A 21,452-nucleotide genomic window follows, 5' to 3' on the forward strand; every position below is an offset into this window, starting at 1 on the left:
AACAAAGAGTGTTTTTTTTTTTTTTTTTTTTTTTACTACACTCGGTGACGGAAAAGAAGTAAGAAAACAAGGCTGCGTTCATATTAGATGGCGACTCAGCTCGCCGCAGTGCTTTATTCCCCGCAGTTTCCTTACACTGGCGGAAAACAAATACGCTATTTGTGGTTCATATTAATTTCTGTTGCTCTATGATAGAGATGTTCTTTTTGATACTTCTCACGCCAGTTTAAAGCTAGTCGGTCTACCTCATCGTCTTGCTTTTGAAGGTCTCTGCCTACGCTTCCCGAAACAGCCGCCACTGCATCGTCTCTCCATCACCTTTGAAGCCCGGCACACCAAGCTTTATTTCCGAGTTCCTAGAGCGCTTTATTGTTGTACTTGTTCTGCTCCTAGTTTAAGGCTCTGATTTGCCGCGAATGGTGAAAGTTGCAAGCAGCAGACTCCGGTTGCATTAGCAGGCAGCATCTCTGGAGCATTTGTTTTATTTATTGCTAATTAAATTCAATTCGCTGTTGCCATTTCATCTGATCTGCTAGCCTGTTTGGTTACGCATTATCTAGAGCAACTGGCCCAACAAATGGTTTCCTGGATTCGAAACTGGACTCATGACGATTTTGATTTCAAATACAAAGGTTCTGAGGCAGCCGTCTAGCCTTGCCATGTAGCTGTGTGACTGCAATCCGGAGCACGCTAATGAAAATTTTCTCCCTTATCACTAAAAAGAAAAAAAAATGCGCCAGTATCCAAAGTCTTCAGAAATTGGTTAGACAATTAGTCGCAGGTGTCTGCGGCTTGGAAGCTTAAGGGGTGCCGACGGGCAGGGATTGCTTCGAAAGAATCAGAACAGCCTACGAGATGACGTCCACTTGAGCAATAAGAATTTTAGGCGGGCACTTGCTTGCTTATCCGCGTTTCCCGCTGCAGCAGATCCAGGCAGTCCACTTCTTGCGCGATATCATTGATAATCAGCTGGGCAATACATCCCGTTGACAGTCATCATCTTGAGGAGCAACACTGCAATTTCGTCACCCACTGAAATCTGTTGGTACGCCTGCATGAAATCTAACTTAAAAAAAAAAAAAAATAGGATGCTTGTCCAGGTTTGCAAAAGAAAAAGAAAAAATTCCTGGCTCGTGGGCAAAGATAAGACGTTGTGCTTCAACGCTTGGTTTACTTCGTCTCGAAGTTGCCACATGTTCAAAGATACTTTTTTCTTTTTCAGACTACGGACTTTTCCGATATTTCCCTCTCTGGTATGACGTCTTCCTTAAACACGAACGGAATGCTGCGGCATTTTAGGAACTTCAGCTTACCGTTCTGCTTCAGCTCGATGTAAGTGGGCGGCAATTCATACCTCCGGGTAATGGCTCGGCAAAAATGTCCGCATATTTCGACACGACCTTCTCTTGTCCGTTGGCTCTAGTGAAAAGACACGTTGATGGCTGGCGTCACTAGTAACAGATATTTGATTTCTAGAGTCACAATGGCTTTTCCCACAAGGTGGAGACTCACGACTTTAGCCCAGGTGACGAGTTGTGCAACGGATTGTTCGAAATGGTTGCTTCTCGCTACTTCCAGTTCATCATAACCTTTGCGACTTATAAATTACCAAGTTGCTCCCGCGTCTTTTTCATTTTATACATTCTCGCTTCTGATGTTCACACGAACAACAAACTTGGGACAATCGCTCGTCGCGTGGCTGATACAGGGTAGTTTGCAGTACTCAGCATGTGATGGAGTGGGTGTGGCGTACAAGTGGCACTGCACAATATTATTCGTTCGACGCACCTCAGCTAAATTTCCTACCTTAGAATAGGTGCAGCATACCACGTTCATGAACTTCTAATCCTGGGCATCGTGCACGCCTTCAGAGCGGAAACACCTTTGGTCCGAAATTTCATCGGGTTCTCCCTCGAGTCGCGCTTCTGCTTCCATTTTATAAAGATCGGTAGCCCTACTCCTCTAGATGGAAGCCCGGGAACTAGTCTATTTTGCCCTGGTGACGTTGAACCTGAGCCAAGTTCAAACTGAGCTAGCCTATTGACAAGTGTCGCCCATTCTGTTATACTTTGAATGGCAGCTGCACGACCACCTGAATAACTAACCATTTGGAGGTGACTAATGACATTTGGCTTTGAAAGATGAGAGATTCTCAATAAGGCCAGGATCTTGGGATAGACTAGAGATGACGTCACCTGAGCATGCGGTACTAGGAAAAGTAAGCAAAACAGACCTATCACTCGTCAGAGTTGGTCAAACCGCGTTTAATCACTACTATTCTTTTCTTACATTGCATGCGCACTTATGCTGTCATTTATGCATCTCTTTGCTGATGCTTTTTGATCAGCAGATGCTCTTTAGCGGCGGCTATTTCTGCTCCTGCGAGCTTGAAGTGTGCAGTTGAAGTTAAGTTTACTGATGCGGTAGCTTTAAATGCCCATTTACCGAAAATAAGGCGTCGTCGTTGAGGTAGTGAGCGAAAAACCACGAACGTGGCACTGACAGGCGGTGGCTGGCAGCTGACATGACCGAGCACTTACTGGACGTAGGGTTGCCTGGTATTATGGTTTGCAGCCACTACCATCTCGGGCCTCTCCTTTCATGTGGAATGGTTCGAATCCGATCGCCATCAGCTACGCTTCGATGGAGGAAAAACGGAGTGGCGTCGGTGTGCTGTGCGATGTCAGCGCACGTTAAAGAACCCTAAGTGGTCGAAATTTCCGGAGTTCTCCACTACGGCGTCTCAACAGCTTAAGTCGCTTTGAGACGTTAAACGCTACAAACCAAACCAAACCTCATGGAAGGCTGGTATCAGAATCGGCCTGCCAGGAGCGTAGTATTTACGTTGCCCTTGTTCCACGTAGGTACAGCCTTGGTCAAAAGTCCTGAAGCCAAAGGAGTTTCGTCTCAACCGCAAAATGGAGCCGTCACACCTTCAATAAAGGCCAAATATTTAAAACGCTAGGTAAGTTCATACGGCTTGGTTAGAGCCGGGCTGGTATGTTATATATGTGGAATTGTAAAGATATGTGGGCTGGCAGACTACGCTACCGCGTCATACAATTAAAGACGGAGTTTAAGTGTCCTCCATAAATGTTTTGCGAAAGCAATACTACTCGCACTTTCAAGCCTTCGTGTGACCCGGCCGCAGTTACGTCTTACCCATGTGACGCTGTGACATCACACCCCACGCGACACACGGGCTGGCAGTAGCTGCCAACTTGGGTCTCTCGTTTCACATGGGACGGTTATGTCAGAATCAACCTGCTAGGACTCTGGCATTCACGTTACCCCTATAGGCCACTAAGGCACGTTCATATGGGTCGGTTAAAGCGGGGCTTTATATGTGGGCTGAGGAAGAAGTAAAAGAGAAGTAGAAGAACGCTCCGTCACCCGCAGCTAATGGTTTCGCTCAATATTTGGTTCAGCAGCGTTGAGCCCTTGTAGTTTTTTCTGCCAGCACCCGTTGCTGAAATACAGTGTGCATCAGCCCGACAATAAGGTAGCCTCTAAACATTACTTCCAATGGAGACTGCTTTTCACGAAAACAGCAGATATCAGCTAGCTTGCGGGAGGGTGGTGTAGCTAGCGGTGGCCTACAAGTTCACCGCACAAGGTAAAAAGACATACCGAGAGTACAGTCCTGATGACTAAGGGCTGACGCTGTAACTGACAGCGTCGACAGTAAATTGGTACTCGACATTATGCGGATTGCAATTAGGTAGTACGTTGCATCGCTCCATGCAGCTCGGCAAAACTGTCCTTCTGTCGGAGTTAATCCGTCGCCTTGTTAACGGCGCAACAAAGATCGATAGGTTTGATGCATTCCTTCGAAGATCTTCCATCTAGGTTGCACTCACGTGTTCGACTGCCGAAATTCATGTTGATAGTAACGTCCGGCTTCACCCGGCTTACCGAACTAGTTATAGCGTACCTCGTCGCCGCTGTAATTACCGATGTGGACTCAGCAACAGCGTTTGGGAGAAGCCGTTTATTTAAGGAACTGCATGCTAATATAAACACATGGTGAAGTTGCTTATTGACACAAGCAATTAAAAGGTAAAGCAGGATAACCAAGATAACATGTTCGTGTTGCAGAGGCTATAATGACCAGATCGCAATGTTATGACATAAATCAATCCCAGTCCTAATTCCTTTTATTATGGTTATACTTGCTAATTCCACATGAACTACAAGCATAATTATGTATACAAGTATAATTATATATTAGCACGCTATAAATGCAAACCCTATTAGAAGTAACCACGTATTGGACAATAACAAACCTGTAAGGCGACGCGGACACGTACTCGTTTCGGAAACTCAGCAACGTGAACTCGATTAATGATACACGAACACTGACTATCATGCTTAGCGAACGGAGCCTAATAAATTCCTGGAGTCAAAGTGAGACATGCCAGAGTTCTTCTAAGCCTTGCATTCTAAAATTTCTGTGAATACTACGTTCCCAAAATGCATTGCAGGGCCCATTTAGGCAATGCTAACTAAAACTTTTCGAATTGCTCATTGAAAGGAAGCGTACGCCGAATTGATACAGTTAGTTGATCCACTTATAGCGAAATCAGGTTTAATTCCGACAGTTCTATTTTTTTTTCGAAATGGAAGCATCACTGGTTTATGTTTGAAGCGCAGTGAAATTGAAGATTAGTAATTAAAATGTTACAATATAGAACTTACAGTGAAAATTTATTGACTTCAGTTAACAAATGGAACTATATGTTAGCGAGATCCAACAGCTTCAAGCAACTGAACTCTGAGTGCTGCTAATGTAGGAAAAAGAAGTATCAAATATTGCATACTGTTAGTGCGGAAGCACTCATACCCTCACTGCCCCAGACCAAGAGAGTTGTCCTATCTTTCTTGTTTGTTTATGCCGTCATTCTGCTTGGCTGAGCTGCTTCGTAAGGACAGCACCACGGGAACTACCGTGGGTAATTAAAACTAATTCCGTTATAGCGGCTCCAACGCAGGTGTTTCCTCGACGGGTCTTTCAAGTTAACTAACCAACAGAGAGAGTAATGTAGACCATAACTGAGCGATTACTGACCGTGAACTCTAGTAGTGCTTTGACACCAAAAATATACCAAAGGAACGGATTTTAACCGGTTTGCTTCGAACCCTAGTACTCGGGGATAATTGCCCTGCGTCTTAACCACTGAGCCAGCGCGGGGGTGTTTTCGCTTGCTATAAATAGGGTTATGTAGAGTTGAACATCAGTCATTTGATGCAGCGGATTCCAGATGGCGTCGCGAGTAGGGTTAAACACTTGGCCACCGCAATCAAGAGCACCATTGCACTAGAGCTGATCGCGGAGACAACGGTTAAACCTCCGCCATTTGACTCGGCGGCATCGAGATTACGCTACATGCAAAGTTTAAACTCTCAGCGCACGAGGCCTAGCCTCAAAAATCCTGTAACAGGAAAGTTCCTTGTAAATAAAAATTACATCGAGTTCAAACATTTAACATGTAAAAACCCAGTGTATTCGCACTATAACCTTATCATTCATCAGAGATAACTGTGCTCAGTGTTTGGCTTCTTAGCGCTGAGTATGTAAAATTTTGGTTTGTTGGAACAGCAAATCACATCGCACTCTGCAAATTACATATATAACCTATGTAGCTGCGCACGTTCAAGGATCTGCTCGCGTTTAGTCAAGAATTTTAAGCATTTTCCGTGTTAATTGGCTCCCAACTTGGAGTCAGAAGCTTGCAAGTATAAATGTCGCTTGTTGGAACCCACGTCGCGCCTTTACATCGCTGAAGAAATGTTAACACGGACTACAGTCGCATGGATTTGACTCCTTCTCTCCTTTTTCTAGTCCATCTTCATATTCTAAATATGAGAGCATGTCTTTCTTTTTTTTTTTTTTTAAGAGAGAATTACTTGGTCTGCGGATAGATACGGGCCCATATCTTAGGTCTGCCGTTATAAGTGTTACAGATATTTTCGGTGGTATTTTAGGATACATTCCAACTTCTATCCATGCAAGCTTTATGAACATCATGACCTGGGCTCGACGTGGCAGTGGCTACGAACGTTATGGTTGGCACAAAGCAGTCCTATAAGCCTCGTGGTACAGCGAGAAATTTTTACTGGCAAATTTCAGATAAAAGAAAAAAAAACTGCGAGAAAACGTGCACCGGTCGCCATCCGACGGGCTTTCCTTCGTAGCCCTACGACCGCACTTGGATGTATGCTGTCGAGTTTCTACGAGGAATTTCAGAAATACCGCTATACCATTCTATCTGATCCTGCTTCTTTTCGTCATTCATCACAGTCATGCATTATTCCACTTCGGACGGGTGAAATTACTGGGAGGCATAAAAATAAATACAATTTTATTACAGTATATACAATTCACCTTTGTGTCTGGTTCATATTCTTATGCAGTCTAAGTGCCCCGATGAATAGTCCCTCCGTTCGTTAGCGCAGCACACTGTTCCTCTAGGACAAGACAGTAATTTATTGTTAGCAGATTTCCTTATTTCCTTGACTGCCCGCTACTGTGGCTCAGTGGTCAGAACTTTCTACCGATCACCCGGAGACGCGGGTTCGATTCTGGCCATGGGGCGCGTTAAATGGAGGCCTAATGTTAGGAGCCCGTGTAATGTGCATGGTATCATTGCACGTTCAAGAGCCCCAGCTGATCAAAACTAATCCAAACCCTCCATTTATCATTCTTTTAACGCCTCGTGTTTAGGCGTTGGGCACAATATATATACCGTACTGTACACACCGTACCATACCGTGCCATACCGTACTGTACCATACCGTACCAAAGCATGCCAAGCGATATAATTATATCGCTTGGCATAGCGTAATCATCTTATACTGAACCAACAAATCTTCACAACAAAAACTATGAGTGACAGAATTTTTATATGCTCGACTTGCTTCATAAAGAGGAGCACTCAAGATATGATTTCATCTATTTTGTCTGCTAAGTTAATTAGGAGGTAAAAATTAGCAGTTTCAACCTATAGACAATTGATGTACATTTTACATGTACTTTACTATCAAAATTAATGATTCATCAGCTCATCATTAAAGACTTCCGCACAAATACAAAGCCGTACTCTGCGGTAACTATCTCTTTTTGTATAATTTCCGAACAAGCTCACCTGCGCGCACGTGGACGTCCCTGCTGCCGACAGTGCCAATGCGGTTAGAGGCCAGGCAGCGGTAGGTTGCCGAGTGCACATCCTGTCTGTACTGGTCCGCTCGAAAGGGCAGGAACTCTAGCGATCCGTCGGCGCGTATCCTTCGCAGGCCCGGCAGGTCCTGTGCGGGAGACCCCGGGGCTACACCGGTGTCGTCCAGCGCCAGCCAGCGCAGCTCTGGAGTCGGGTGACCACGTGCAGAACACTCGAGACTCCCGCCTGTGCTGTTGTGAAAGCGAAGCCGCGGTGGCGGCTCCCGAACGAACCGGGGTCCCTGACCGGATGTGGACGCCCCTGCGAAAATGGGATACACACAGCACTGATCCAGAGGAAGCGTACAAACATGAAAGGAGGGTCAAAGGATATCCAAGAGATGTGACAACCCGTTCATAAGTGAAGCTGTAACAGAATAAAACCTTCTTAGCATCGCCACCACAAATGGCTATTTTTTACATATACGTGATTACCTAGCACCTGAGAATGAGGTCTAAAAGGGGCCGCGAGGGCTAGGCACAAATTATTATCGCAGTTGACTTTCCTTTTCCGTAACGCTCAATATTCTGAGTCTGCGGAATGCGAGGGAGCCCAGTCATTTCCTTCTCACTGAACATAGTGAAGGAAGAGGAAACAAAGGAGCCTGGAAAAGTCTTCCAGTGAGAAGGTGCTCGCGGTGATGAAAAAGAATGAACAAGGTGGAGGTAAGTGCTACGTTTCTTCAGGTAAAGGAAAAATAAGATTTAAAAGAATGGGGTCGGGCTCGCGAAAAAGTATGAAAGCGCGCAGGCACAAAGGCACACGTCAGTGAGACACGGGGACGCGATTCCTCCCGGGACAACGCTCGCCTCCTTGAAAAGGTGGGAAGGAACAAATCTCACGCAAGGCCGAATTTGTGCATTAGAAAGCATTAGGGCGTGGAGGATGAAGCTAAGAGAAGCGCCGAAAAAAAAAAAAAATAGATGGCGGGTGTGGGCAGGAACACGAAACTGGTACATGTATCCTTTCTTTTTAATGTACGTTGTGGCAGGCTTATGATGCGGCGGACATGCATTACCATAATTCAAATTCGATAGACTTGGGGAGGGCCGGTCCCGAAGCGCGTTCTGCTTCATCCTTGAAAACACCCTCGGCCCCGTGAAATTTACTTGCTTGAAAACTGTCTTTTTTATTTTTGCTGGCCTTATAGATCTTCACTTTATGTTAAGGTTGCGAACCGCTGTTGCCGTGCCCTTAGGTGTCGGTGAGATTCGCGCGCGACACGAAGCAGCTGTTTTCCTGTTCAGCTACTTTCCGTCTCCCAATCGCGTATTAATACGCTAGTTCAGATGGTACGGCCTAAGAGATTCAAGAAAGTATCGAAAACACCGCACGGAATTTGTGGGTTCCTCCGTGATTCTTTGGGGGTGCAAGCTTTCTTTCCCGGCCCGATCTATTAGTGAACGCGGTCTAAGGTATTTGCCTGTAAAGGAATAATAAATGTTCGTCGAACGCATAGGCATCTGCACATCTGGGCCGAAAAGGCTGGAACGGCTTTGAAAAGAGGCCCCAACTACAAGTAAGTAAAATGCTTATGGGAATGTGCATATTAAATTTCGGGCCGAGTTGGAAATCAGCGCCTGCAAAATTGAGAACCGGGATATTACACGGCATGTGGCTTTCTCCTATGCACTTCTGCCTTTTCCTGGAAGCGCGGTACTCCATTTTGCAATATCATGACTATGCTCTTATGACAACTTCCATCTGTAGAATCATGTTCACGTGGCTAAGTTAATAAACCAGTGATAAATCAGTTTACTCAGCTAAAGAAAGTTTGAATAAGGGCAGTTTTAAAATGCACTTCTTGCTGTAGAAACTGCTGCGAGCTAGCGCGAACAATTGTAACTACAAAATGTTGTCTTAAAGTGGCGTCACAGTGACATTTTTATTTCATAGAAAGGAATTAAATTCAACAATGATCTTGCGATTTAAGAGGGCATTGCTGAAACTGAAAGTAGAGTAAATAGCACCTGTTATAAAGTGGGACCTCATTATAAGACAGGTTGTGCGGAGTTCTGCAAGAACCCGCCGTCAAGGAACTTGACTGCTTTTAAATCTTCGTAGGAGATGAATGAGCGCAAATTGTTTTTAGTGGGGAAAAAAAAAAAAAAACTCCTCGAACGGTATGAGAACCAGCCACACGCACCGTACGGCGCAGCATTTTTTTTTTTGTTTTCTCATGATTGAGGACAAATGGAGCTACAAGTTGAAATGGCAACTTTTCACGAATAACACGAACGCAAATACGGGTATTTCGCCATGTGCCAAAGTTAAGACGCAATAATGCAAAAGTGAGGAATGTGGGAGGGTGTGTGTGTAGAGAGGGGGGAGGGGGGAGGGGCGAAGGTTTTCTAGAAAGCAAATGGGGCTTCCCACACCGGGCATGAAACTGGAAATTTAGGGAGCAAAATGTAAAGATGTCAGTAAACGCCTTTTCTTTTCCTCGTTGTTGGTTTTCTTTTTCCAACTTACAGAAGTAATGATGTGTGAAGCAGCATACCAGCCAGAACCATCAATTATGAATGAAACTTGCAGTCTTTTTTACCTTTTTCTGCCCCGCGCTGTCAAAACTCACGGATAAAAGAAAAGAAAACAAAACAAAAAACAAATAAATAGTTTTCGGCTGAAATACCAGGGCGGCATCAGACTGGAACACTCGGCTAAGTAAATAAATGACCGGGTTCTTGCAGCGCGTCAGACGTTTTACGTAGGCATTTATTTGCGCGACATGCGCCGCTCTGTTTTCCCCAAATGTTGTTTAAGAACTTTATTTCGACAGAGCTCTCAATCTCAAAACGAGTTTTGTATGCCAGACACGTGTTACTCTGTCAGTGTGCGTTCCACGGAGAAGTACACATGCACTTGCATGGGCAAGCACGCAGAGCGCGTATAACCCACAGCACAATTTTCAGGACGCAATCGAAACCACAGAGCTGTCAGCGATGTAATGGCTCTATTGTCTCATTTCTCAGTGCAGTTCAACAATGTGCACCTGTAATGAATTCATGTTACAGTACTCAATACTTTCGAGAATATAGACATCAGCAGAAATATTAAATATTTAAAATAGGACAAAGGTCACCGTAATCGTCTTCCAAACTTAGGCTTCCTTCTGAGGATTTTCGAACTTCACTTTGGTGAATGATTTTGGGTAGGCACACAGTAATTGATGTTATATTTAGAAGAACAACATCATGATCATTTTGTTAGGGGTATCTATCCTGGTGGGTGAAGTGCATGATATGAATATATTACATTATGTGTGCTAAGGCTATCCACGTTATTAAAATATACACATAACTTATTACTTCTACTGAAGTGCTGAATGCATCTAAGTGCAATATCACAAGACTTCGCGCGTTCCTGATTTATTTTTAGCCCCTGTAATCGCTAAAAAGATGCGTACAAAGCTAAAAGAGTGCTCTATCTTACCTTTTCTGTTTTTCAGGGAGCAAATCAAATATTTCTTTAACCACTATCTCAAGCTTAAAGCAAGCAATGCTCCTTCTGTGCACCTACTTTTTTTATTATGCCTTTCAAGTGAGCTTTAAATCACAGTTACCGCTCGCTAGAGTACAAGCACCACAAAAAGCTTCTTTATCAGTGGCAGCGACGGATGTTCTTATCTTTTCATGAAGGCGTGGAAAACCATAATGTCATTAGTAAGTATATCAAAAGAAAGAGACTTCAAAGTCCCAGTTTAAGGCTTTCGAGAGCCATTCTTTAAAAGTATACACCCGAAACGATATTGGAGGTTGCTTGATGCCCGAGGCACTGACACTCTTTCCCTGGTGTAACAGCTTAATCTTTTACACCGGCGTACTTTCTTCCTCGAGACTCGCGTTATCTGGTAAGAGTTGCCTCGTTTACTGGTTCCGCCGCCGAGGCGACAACATGGGCTACCGGGCAGGCAGCAAAAACGGTTCAGAGGAATGATAATGATAAAGAAAAAGAACCGAAAGACGGAGGAGAAGCAAGAGAGGCAAAACAGATCAAGCAGAGAACGGGCCATGTGGGACAGCGCGTCGAGCGACACCTCCGCCGATCCAAAAGGCGCTGCAGCAGCACAAACCGAGGCTGCCTCCCATTTGGCTCCTCATCAAGGGCTCTTTTTCTCCTCGTCCCCATTCTCGACGGAAAAGAGGAGACCTCCCCTTCTGTGCCTTCCCTTCGGGGTCTTCTCTTCCTCTGATTCCCTGCCGATTCAAACACGGCGAGAAACTGTTTTAACTAACAAGACAAACACGCCTCGGGGGACGTAACCCTGGCTAGATGGGGAGAGAGGGAGTCTGTTATATACGAAGCGAACTTGCGATCGAGCTTCGCCCTCTTTTATTATTGCGCCTTTTTCTTTGGGAAAGAAGAGGAGAAGTGCGGTGAAAGCAGGATGTGGCGATGGAGATGACGATGATGATGACGACGATGGCGATCGGGTTTTCGAGAGAAAAGCCCGCGCGTTTGTACCTCCGTCTCTCCGACACCTTTCCTGCACTCGGAGCCACCGGGTGGTTGAACTTTTTTTTTTCTTTACTTCTCAGCCTCCGTCTGCTTCCTTCGCTCGGATCGCAGTTCATTCACTGGCGCGTGTCCTGTTTCGTGTATCATTTCTAAGCGCATTTTTTGCCACAGCTCTGTTTCTCTCTTCTTTTCCTCTCCCTCTCTCTCTATGCTTTCTTTATGGTGCGAGCGAGACACAAAGCTGTTTGCGCGCCGCAATAGAAAGGAGCTGACTTCTTTTTCTCCCTTTCATCGCCCCCGCTCGGGAATTTCTGTTCGTAGCTCTTCTTTCCATTTATGCTTTTTACTCAAACCATTTCATTGTGTGCAGCCCTCACCTCTCCTCTTCCCCTCTCTGTTGTGCACACGGCGTTTGGTGTGCTTCAGTTCCCGCCATTGGGTGCGTCTACTTGATTCTCCCTGCCATCCTTATCTCTCCCTCGTCCTACTGTTCTCCCTCCATCCTTACATTCCAAGCTTTCCGCCGTTTCCTCGCAGGGTCGCCAGCTTCAGTTGACGGCCGAAAATTTGTGAGCCGGAAAAGCAAAGCTGAATGGAGAAGCCAACGTACACAGCGGAGCTCTCCGGCGCTTTGCTAAGGTGATCTGGGCGACGGAGATATATATGTCGCCACGGTAATAATAACTGAGGAAGAGCGCGCGAAGTGAGGATGCGAAACTTTTTTTGGGGTGTGTGCGTGCTTATTTTGGGCGTAATTTTTCTCTCTTGATTGCTTCCGCTTGCTTCGCCGTCTGTGAAAGAGGACGCATTCTACTGGCATTTCTAGTAGCGGACGCACTTGTTTCTCATTAATTTTCGGGCACTGCAATTTATCTTTGTCCTTTAGGGTCAAGAAGATATGTGTAAGTAGTTGATAGACGCATCTTTTACGTCCGCTTGCAGTATTAGTGATTAGTGCGTTTGTCGTCGTTCATTGGCCTCCATTTTTCTCCGACAACTTCCGCTGCTTATCACTGTTTTTCTGCAAGAGACGCAGCACATGTTCATCGTCTACTTCCCAATGGTCTCACGTCTGTCACTGCAATCGATTTGTTTCATGCCATCCCTTCGTTTTATTTTTAGTTACAATTATGCTTACCTCTTGTTCTGCAGAGCAGTACTTTTCCAGGACGCCACAAGACAGTGTGCCGGATATTTTAAGGGGAAAGCCTTTAATGGCTCATGCTGTCGTAGACAAAATGTGTCCCGCTTTTGCGGCGGCTCTGATTGGCTGAGGCGGGATGACGTCACAGAGGTATCGACCAATCACAGAGCACCACCACAGTATGCGCGAATGCGTGCCTTATATGGCCATATGTGAAGCAATGACCAATTACTAATTAATTATTATATGATTGCCTCAATTAGTTAACAATAATTAATTACTAATTAGTGCCAGTTGCGTAGCAGAATGCGGCACTCAGGCTTTTGCCTATCACTACTTCAGTCGCTAAAGTCCCTCATAATTTTTTGAAAGTGAGTCAGGCGACAAAGAAGAATAGGAAGGCAATGCGTTTTTAATCTGATCGCTGAAATAGGACGGGCACCGATTACAAGGAACGCCCTGCTTGAAGTTAATGTAATTCTGTGAGGTATTGTTTATTACCCTTTTTTTCTTTGATTAGATTCGATTAGTGAAAGAAAACAATTACGCAAAAAATATAAGCGGCTGCGTCATAAGCCGAAATTACTTGGTTACGCCCTTCCACGCAGAAAGTGAAGACAATCTTCATTACTTATTTATTTGCATATGCCCATTGTAAGACAGGGGGTCTAGTGTGTGCCACTAATTTCGACTCCTATGAGAGAGCAGTCCACATATGCATAATATTGTGACATATATGCCCTACATCGCTGGACGTAAAAGAAGACACCGATCAGAAACAGCGACACAGAAGACGACAAAATGGTAGCAACGTTTAGTGCTAGAAGAAGGTTAATGCTGTTGTGATTCTGTGTTTTGTGTGCTGCATCAGCCTGGACTAACCTTCTTGCACTAACCTCGCCACGTATCATCTTGGTGCACTGTATGCCTGCGAGACATATTAAAATCTCATACCTGACGAAATGTTTTTAGCTTGCATTCAAGATATATCTAGGTAGCTGTAGCTAGCACACTTGCTTCCTCCTTCCAACCTTCTCTATCTTTCTCTCCTTCCTCACTCACTCACTCATTCACTAACTAACTAACTAATTAACTAACTAACTAACTAACTAACTAACTAACTAACTAACTAACTAACTAACTAACTAACTAACTAACTAACTAACTAACTAACTAACTAACTAACTAACTAACTAACTAACTAACTAACTAACTAACTAACTAACTCCTGGCACACGGCAAATTTAATGTCATTTCCATCGAATGACATTTGTTTGCTGCCATTCGAATGCGATCAACGCGGACATGTGTTATCTTGACACCAGAGACTCGCTGAGAATATACACCCAACATAAACTACAAAAGTACCGCAGGCAACATTATACTACTGTGCATCTACAATGTTGTAGCTAGTCATTATATTATGTGAAACATGCCAAATAGCATTGTGAAAAAGAAACATTAACCCTCGCTATCAGCCAACCAGCCACCGCACTAAGCGCTGGCGGCAATGGCCGCGGCAGCTGCAGTCCATCAGCGCAGGCACAGCGGTTCTCTTTCGCCACAGTCAGAAGAACATGAAAAGAAGTGTTGAACTTATATAATACGCGCTTAGATAAAGGAATCTCAAAAAAAAAATAATCTTTACGGAGGATCGTTGATAAGTAACCAGAGCGAGTTTCTGCTGACAGCTCTGTAGCAGCCGCCGCGCCAATGTGAGGCGGCTTATCCGATCTCGTGCTGTACGTACCTACGTAGCTTCGCTGATAATGCATCGGCGAAATTACGCCTTCCGTTCACTGCGAGATAATTTATGACAGAAATGAAACTATGGTAAGGCAGTTCCACTACTATGCAACTGATTATTTCCAAAGCGCCGTCCGCTGTGATTTCGATGCGAAATTGTTTAGGCCTAGCGACGACCAGGGCGTAGCGCACGGCCAGAGCGACGTCGTCCACCGCTCTCGCGGGCAGCACCGTTTCGGTAAGGTCGCGGCATCCGGTGCGGCAAATAATGCGATTTTGCCGTCTGCTTTCTTGATGAGGCTAGAGTGCGGCATTTTTCGAAGGGCGTTTACGCAGAGCAAACGTTCTTAAGTAGATGGGACTCGACGGGGTTGTGGTGCGCTACGCCGTCGGGCAATGCTCGAAGGTTTTATAAAAAGTTGTAGGTCAATACACTAGACGCTGCCTATTTGAAGTGTTGCACTTTGATTAGGGGGCAAAGTGTGCGTCGTTGAAACAATTCGTGCGCTTTTCACATCCGGGCACCTACGCGCGCACCTTCCCTACCCTTACGTAAACAAACGTCACCGGCGCAGTCGCTAACTTCTTAATGGGTAATCGTAATCAACAGGTTGGTTACGAGTCATGCAAGACATGGTTATGAATTTAAACGCTGTTTTCGTTCAGAGCGCTCATCATTTTAGTAACTTATTGAAGGCGCACCGACACTAGTATATCCATCGCAATTGCCATCATTTGCAAATGACATTAGTTTTGGTCGTAGGAGCGGGTCGAAAAATAACATTAAACTGAAAAAATGTAATTCGATAGGAATGACATTAATTTTACTATGTGGCATGGGTACAACTTAGCAACTAACAAACTAACTAACCGATTGAAACACCCAACAATATCCCCTTCATTCACTCGGTGACGTGGTGCGTCTATCGCAGTATTGATATCCTTAAGCATTTTTCCTTGTAACTTTTAACAAGCGCACTTGCTGAGCAATTAGTGCTTAATCTGCTCGCAATAAAAGCTGCTGAAGAGACGCAGAAAACAAAAAATTATATCGGGCACTTTGGACCACTAAAGTATCATGAGGCGAAATCTATTATAGCGCGATGGATCATAGCCCTCCTATACGGCATCTCTATCTCCCTCTCTTTTTTCACTCCCACCTTCCTCCCTTCCTGTACGGCGTGGTACATGTGTCTGAGGAGAATTGTGAATTTATACTGCGCCTTTTCTCTCCTGTAAATCAATTTGAAATGCCACTAATGCCTGCTGTATACTAACGCCTCTCAGACATCTGGGTTTGCATTCGTTTGCTGTGTGGTGCAGCGTTCGAGGAAGCGGCAGATGAAAGGCGCCGCACGGACGCCTGTATCGGACGCCTGGTGAGGTCAGCTTCGTCTATGCATGAATCACCTGGTGACGTCATCACCAGTCGTGACGGTACATCACCTGCCCCTTGTCTAACATAACCAGTATTCCTTTGAACGCATCAAAGTTCACCGGCGTTCTATGATTTGTTTACAGAAAATTAAAGGCGCAACATTTGTCACTCGCGAAATTCCGCTATCCTCACGGTAGACAAGGGGAATTAGGATGAACGTTTCATGATCCGGGGCGTGTTGCAGCTAGTATAGCGCTCGGCTGGCGATCTAAGGTATGGATGCTCGATTCCCGATGGAGACAAGTTTTGTTTCTGTATTTTTAACTATCTCCCTCGAAAGTGTGACACCCTCTGCCGACAGTTCTTGCTGACAATGATGAGCCATTCGAGGCTTTCGCCTTATAACTTCCCAGAAAGCGTGGTCAGGATGTGGAGAGATTAGCCAGCATAAGTCCACATTCGCACGTGCGCAAGCACCAAACTCCGCGAAGCGCCAGCGAGCGGTCTCGGGGCATAATGCGCTCTGGAAACGAGTGGGCACACAGATGACTTTCTCAGCTCCGTCTCCATCCAAGAAAGCACCGGGCTGGAATTGGAGCCGGCCAAAGTTCTGCCTGGTTAGCTGCGACCCCTTAATGACAACTCGGCCCGCATTAGGAGTGGCTCGAAATCCCCGACATCGACTTTTTCTCCGCCCGTTTCATCTCCTTGTTCTTGCTATTTCCAAGTTCTTTGTGCGTCATTTCCACGTCCCCTATCCTTCGCCACACCTTTTTCTGGAAGTTGCCATTTATGATGCCATATACTGCCTCTCACCAGAGTACCTTGGCAGTTAACGTCAGCGCTCGTCCTCAGGACATGCAAAAAGAGGTAAACAAAAATTTATCTAATGTTGCCAAAAAACAACTTCCCTGCTAAAGTTTACGAGGCTCCTTTATGTTTTCGTGGACAGAAAAAAAAAAAATGGGCCACGACGTGCCGCACTAATTTTTCTTTAGCTGAGCCCTACATACACACCCGCCCCTTTTCTCGAATTTTTGTCTGGTCCGAGGGAAAAGCATTAGGCGCTGCTCTAGAAGGTAAGCTGTTTGGTTTAAAGACCCTCTGGCGTGTTCGAGTCTTCGATGAATTTGCAACCGAGGCAATCAGCTTCTTGGCGACGCATTAGCGGAGCCCGTTTAGGTTGGGAAAATTAGGTGCGTCGTTAGCGGAAGCTATTCTGGCACATTATATGGGAATACGAAACTGGAAAGGCTCGATACTGTGGACTACAGAACTGCGTAGCAGAGATGAGTAGTCCTCTTTGCATCGCTGATTCATTTACCACAGGTCTGACTGACGGTGCTCCGCCGAAAAGCAGCCATTTTTTATTGCACAGTGCCACAACGCTGAAAGGGAAGTGCACTGCTAAACCTAAATTTTCCTATTTGTGGATGAATTTTCTTAGATAATTTGAGAAGTGTAGTTTTGTGCATCCATAAAAAAAATTGTTTTGCGGGTACATCGACAGAAAGAAATCTTTATTGTGTATGAGGTGCACCGCATTGGAGCGCTTTTCGCTTTTTGCGCAGAAAATGAAACAGACTGCAAATTTCAACTTGTGCTTCATATATAGGTGAGGAGGATGGGTGAGACCATGCGCATGTCGGTAGCAATGACGGAGTTTCAACGTATTAAAAACTATTCACGCTGACGTATACCACGAGTAAGTTTTTAAAGGCAATGAAAGTGTTTCGATGCCAAAATTGTCAGAATTGTCGCATATATGAGCCCACAAACGTAGAGCTCGCCCTGACTCTAACAGCTCACTGAGCGCTAACGTTAAGGTCCCGCCACCCCGAAGTCGCCAAACATGCGAAGTCAGAAAAGAGTAAAGAGTCCGAATCAGGAAATGCAGGCGATTCGACCTATCGATCCTTCGCAGCACGGCACTTAGGCCGGAGTAGAAGGCGCGCCGGCGCTGCCACCACGCGCAAGGCGGAGAGGATTAAGCGAACCTGCACATGCGGGTGCAAATGCAAAAAAAAAAAAAAAGGTGGCGTGCATGTCCTATAGGGCAGCGGCGAAGCTAAGCTCTGGGGATGCTCCCACGTCACTTCCAGTTGGAGGTGCCCCTAAACACGACGCGCTTTATCGGCGACAATTAAATTACCGCCAGGCCCCACAGACGGCCCGCCGTCGTGCGCCACTTAGAGCGGCCCGGAAAAGCATTCCCCATCCCGTCGAAGCGAGCCAATGGAAACACACTGGGGCCTACGAGTCGCGGTGCCAGGACCTGACTGCGCTGCGCGCCAGCCCATCAGCGCTCGCTCTGAGTCAGCGTGGCGCAGCGTCTTCTTAAGCGCTGGCGGCCCGCAATCGACGTCGGCAGCTATGGCCGGAGGAGGCCCTTGTCCCTTTCATCCCCAAAGGGCAATTCCCCACCTACCCCGCTCCTCTTCATTGCAGTCGGCCGCCGCGGGACTCTAGCTTCCCTAATGATTTCTGGGGGAGGCTAATGATTTGTACCGCTTCCCATCCGCATGCGGCGGTGCCTCTTTGCCCAACTGAAAGGGAACCAATTGAGCCACATTCCTTCGGGGCACATTGGGCCTGTCTACCGTGGTTTTCTTCGTGGAGCGCGTGTGATGCAAGAAAGACTCGAACGGGCAGGCACAAGCCGAAAAAGCGCTTTTCGAAGAAGCCTTGCCAGTCGTAAAACAGGCGGATCTCTTGGATGCATCTGCGGTGTTTTTGAATGTCCATTCGATTTATTATTAGTTACAAATTTTATACCCTAACCCTACAGGAATATTCGGAATCCACCATGCTACTATCTCAGTGCGCACTATATTTCCAATGGATTCAAGGATAAAAGAAACTGGCACGTTTCATATTTAGCCAGTAACAATTTGCATCATTTTGCAGATAGCTGACGTCCTTTTCTTCAAACAATGCAGATAGTTGAATGAAATGTCTAATTTGAGTAATAATACCTGCATAAGGTCTCATAATTTAGTGGCTACATAGTCTAGATGATTTTTTGTTTCTAAGTTTAAGAGCATCCACTTTGAGAAATGGAAAAATTTGGGCAAACAGCGCAATACAAAAAGTTGTGCCAACGAAGCAGTGTTTACTCCTTTGTAATAAAGAAAGTTTGCTCGGGCATCATCTTGTCGCTGAAGTTGCTTGGTTCGTTTTAGGCTTAAGGGCGCCCCCCCACTGGCCTATCTGAAGTTTCGCGGGCAAGAAATGCAAAGAAGATGGGAGAAGTATTACTTGCACTAAAGGGGTATACCGTAAGTTTAAATACATTGCCAATTTTAATGGACGTCCCGTTATCCGTCACAACATGGGAGCCAATTTCGGCGACATTAGCGGCATCGTTATGCCAAGCAAAACAAATTGCCTCAGGTTTCAAAAGACTTGTTCGAAAGACAAAACTTTTTGTGATTCCTTATAGAAAATAAATAGAACGGATACCACTAAAATAGGTCAAATATGGGTTGATAAATTTTGCTGCGCTGGTCATTTCGAAGCAACTTGGTGCAAAACACTACGAAACAAAAACAAACATAATATTGGGGACAATACTTTAGTTATAGGCGATGAAAATGAGCGGCAATGGTACCATGTTTAGACACGAAAGCTGCTAGATCGCTGAGCTATCGGTATTATTTTTAAATAAAGCTCACGCCTACACACCCTCAACCACCAAAAACACCGAATAACCATGTTGTGTTGTTCATGTTACAAGCAGTCATCTCAACTTGGAACGAACGTCCATATATACGGCTCGTTCGTTTCTTGAAGCTATCAGACCGCGCTTGTTTTACATAAACTTTTATTGATGGCCTAGCGGTTGTTCTTTGCATTCTGTGTGCGGTGTCCTAGGTCTATTTATTACAAGCAAGGTGACTTCGGGCACCAATGTTTTCTATCTTCTTTCCGGACCGACTTCACTTGTACTCAGTAAGCAGTGTCACCGATCAATACAACCTATATTATATACTTTACACTAGCTAATAATCCCCGAACAGTTTGCTCTACCCTGTGGGCGAGTAGAATGGTTTTTACCACATTCAGCGCAGGTTACCTGCGGAAAGAGCTGTAGGCAAGAAAACACGGTATAGCGTTGTGCGTGCTCCCCAGGCAGCTCGGAAAACCATGAAGTGAACCACGGATGGAGCTAAAGGGGTGGCAGAGAAATAGGCATCATCCGGTCGCGTTTTCCAGTTGCGTGACTCCTTCCGCCTCCTTTGACAAACAAGGGGAACGAACCGGCGACGAGCCCCACGGGAGAAGCGGCGCTCCACCTTTTGTTTCCACTTATCTTGTCCTGGCAGCGATTGCGGCTTTCTCACAGCCGACTACGTGTCCGTCGCTGGGGCCTGCGGAGAGCTGATTTGGCAGTAAGACTCACACCTTTTTATTTACCTTAATCACGTTACTGTCCCCCAATTTTCCATTTGGTTAAACTGCGACACATGTTTTGTTTTCCTATATTGTCACAAAAATAACCATAGATTATAACATACTTAAGTTCAAGAGTCCAATGATATCCGTTGGCTCTACGGTATCTATTTCTGGAAATTAATTAGATTCCATTCAACACAGAATACAATGATTAGCACAGTTGCACCCCACCCTCCACATCCTCCCTCCTCGAGGTAAACTATTATCCCCTCTAGAAGGGTCATGTAGGAGAGTAGCTACCTGAGAAAAATATTATGGTATGTTTTGAAAGAGGCAAAGAACTTGACAGTAAAAAACGCCTGCGCCAAATTTAAGAAGAGAGAGAGATTTTATTTCTCCACCCCAAGTCCTATTCTGTATAGTGGTGTGGTTGATGGACAGCGTGTAGTAATGCTGCCGGAGTAGAGGCCTTGGAACTGCCGCATGTGGGCAACAACAGTTGCTCGCGTACAGTGAACGATTTGAACGATTTCTCGTGCTTGCTTATTAGACCTCCGTCATTCGGCTGCTGAGCACTCCCGTGCACTGAAGGGATCGTTTGCATAAACTCACACGTGTTCTGATTTTGGAACCCGTTAGAAAATCTAGGGTGCCGCAATAAATCCACGGAGTTGCAATAGACTAGCCGTCATATCTTACGGCCTGTTAAAGAAGCGACTTGTTCTTCGGCCACATATATATCTTTTAATTATCTATCACTACAACCTCTACCAACATCCGACAGCTGCTATATTCCAGTATGCGAGACAGTCTAGAAAAATAAATTCCTGCGCAGTATCATCTTTCAAGCGCAGAAAATTTCGCTGCGTAAAACGAAGTCATAACTAATACTAATTGCTGCTATTTCAGTTCTTTTGCGAATTTATAGGGAACGTAGCGCAATCTTTATTCATTGATTGAACTTCAGCGCACTTGAGACTTTAGGTATAGAGGGCGTTCAAAGCGAGACTTTGAAGATTTTTTTTTTCTTTTGAAGTTGGAACAGCGCCCGTAAAAGTTACTTTTAAGCCCGGGATATGCGGATAGGTGGGCGCAAGGTGTGAGAATAATTGTC

The 21,452-nt window shown here is 45.3% G+C and overlaps 1 protein-coding gene across 1 annotated transcript in view; it reads right to left on the reverse strand.

Moving 5' to 3' along the window:
• Window positions 1-21,452, reverse strand: part of LOC146191684 (cell adhesion molecule Dscam1-like) — a 396,722-nt gene that overhangs the window by 248,924 nt on the left and 126,346 nt on the right. The window contains exon 3 of the mRNA XM_084602201.1: window positions 7,146-7,478. Coding sequence (XP_084458327.1) covers window positions 7,146-7,478 — 333 coding nt within the window. The remainder of the gene's footprint in view (window positions 1-7,145; window positions 7,479-21,452) is intronic.

The sequence above is a fragment of the Amblyomma maculatum genome, chromosome 4 (assembly GCF_055883805.1).
Source record: "Amblyomma maculatum isolate TAMU_Amacu chromosome 4, ASM5588380v1, whole genome shotgun sequence".
Lineage (NCBI taxonomy): Eukaryota > Metazoa > Arthropoda > Arachnida > Ixodida > Ixodidae > Amblyomma > Amblyomma maculatum.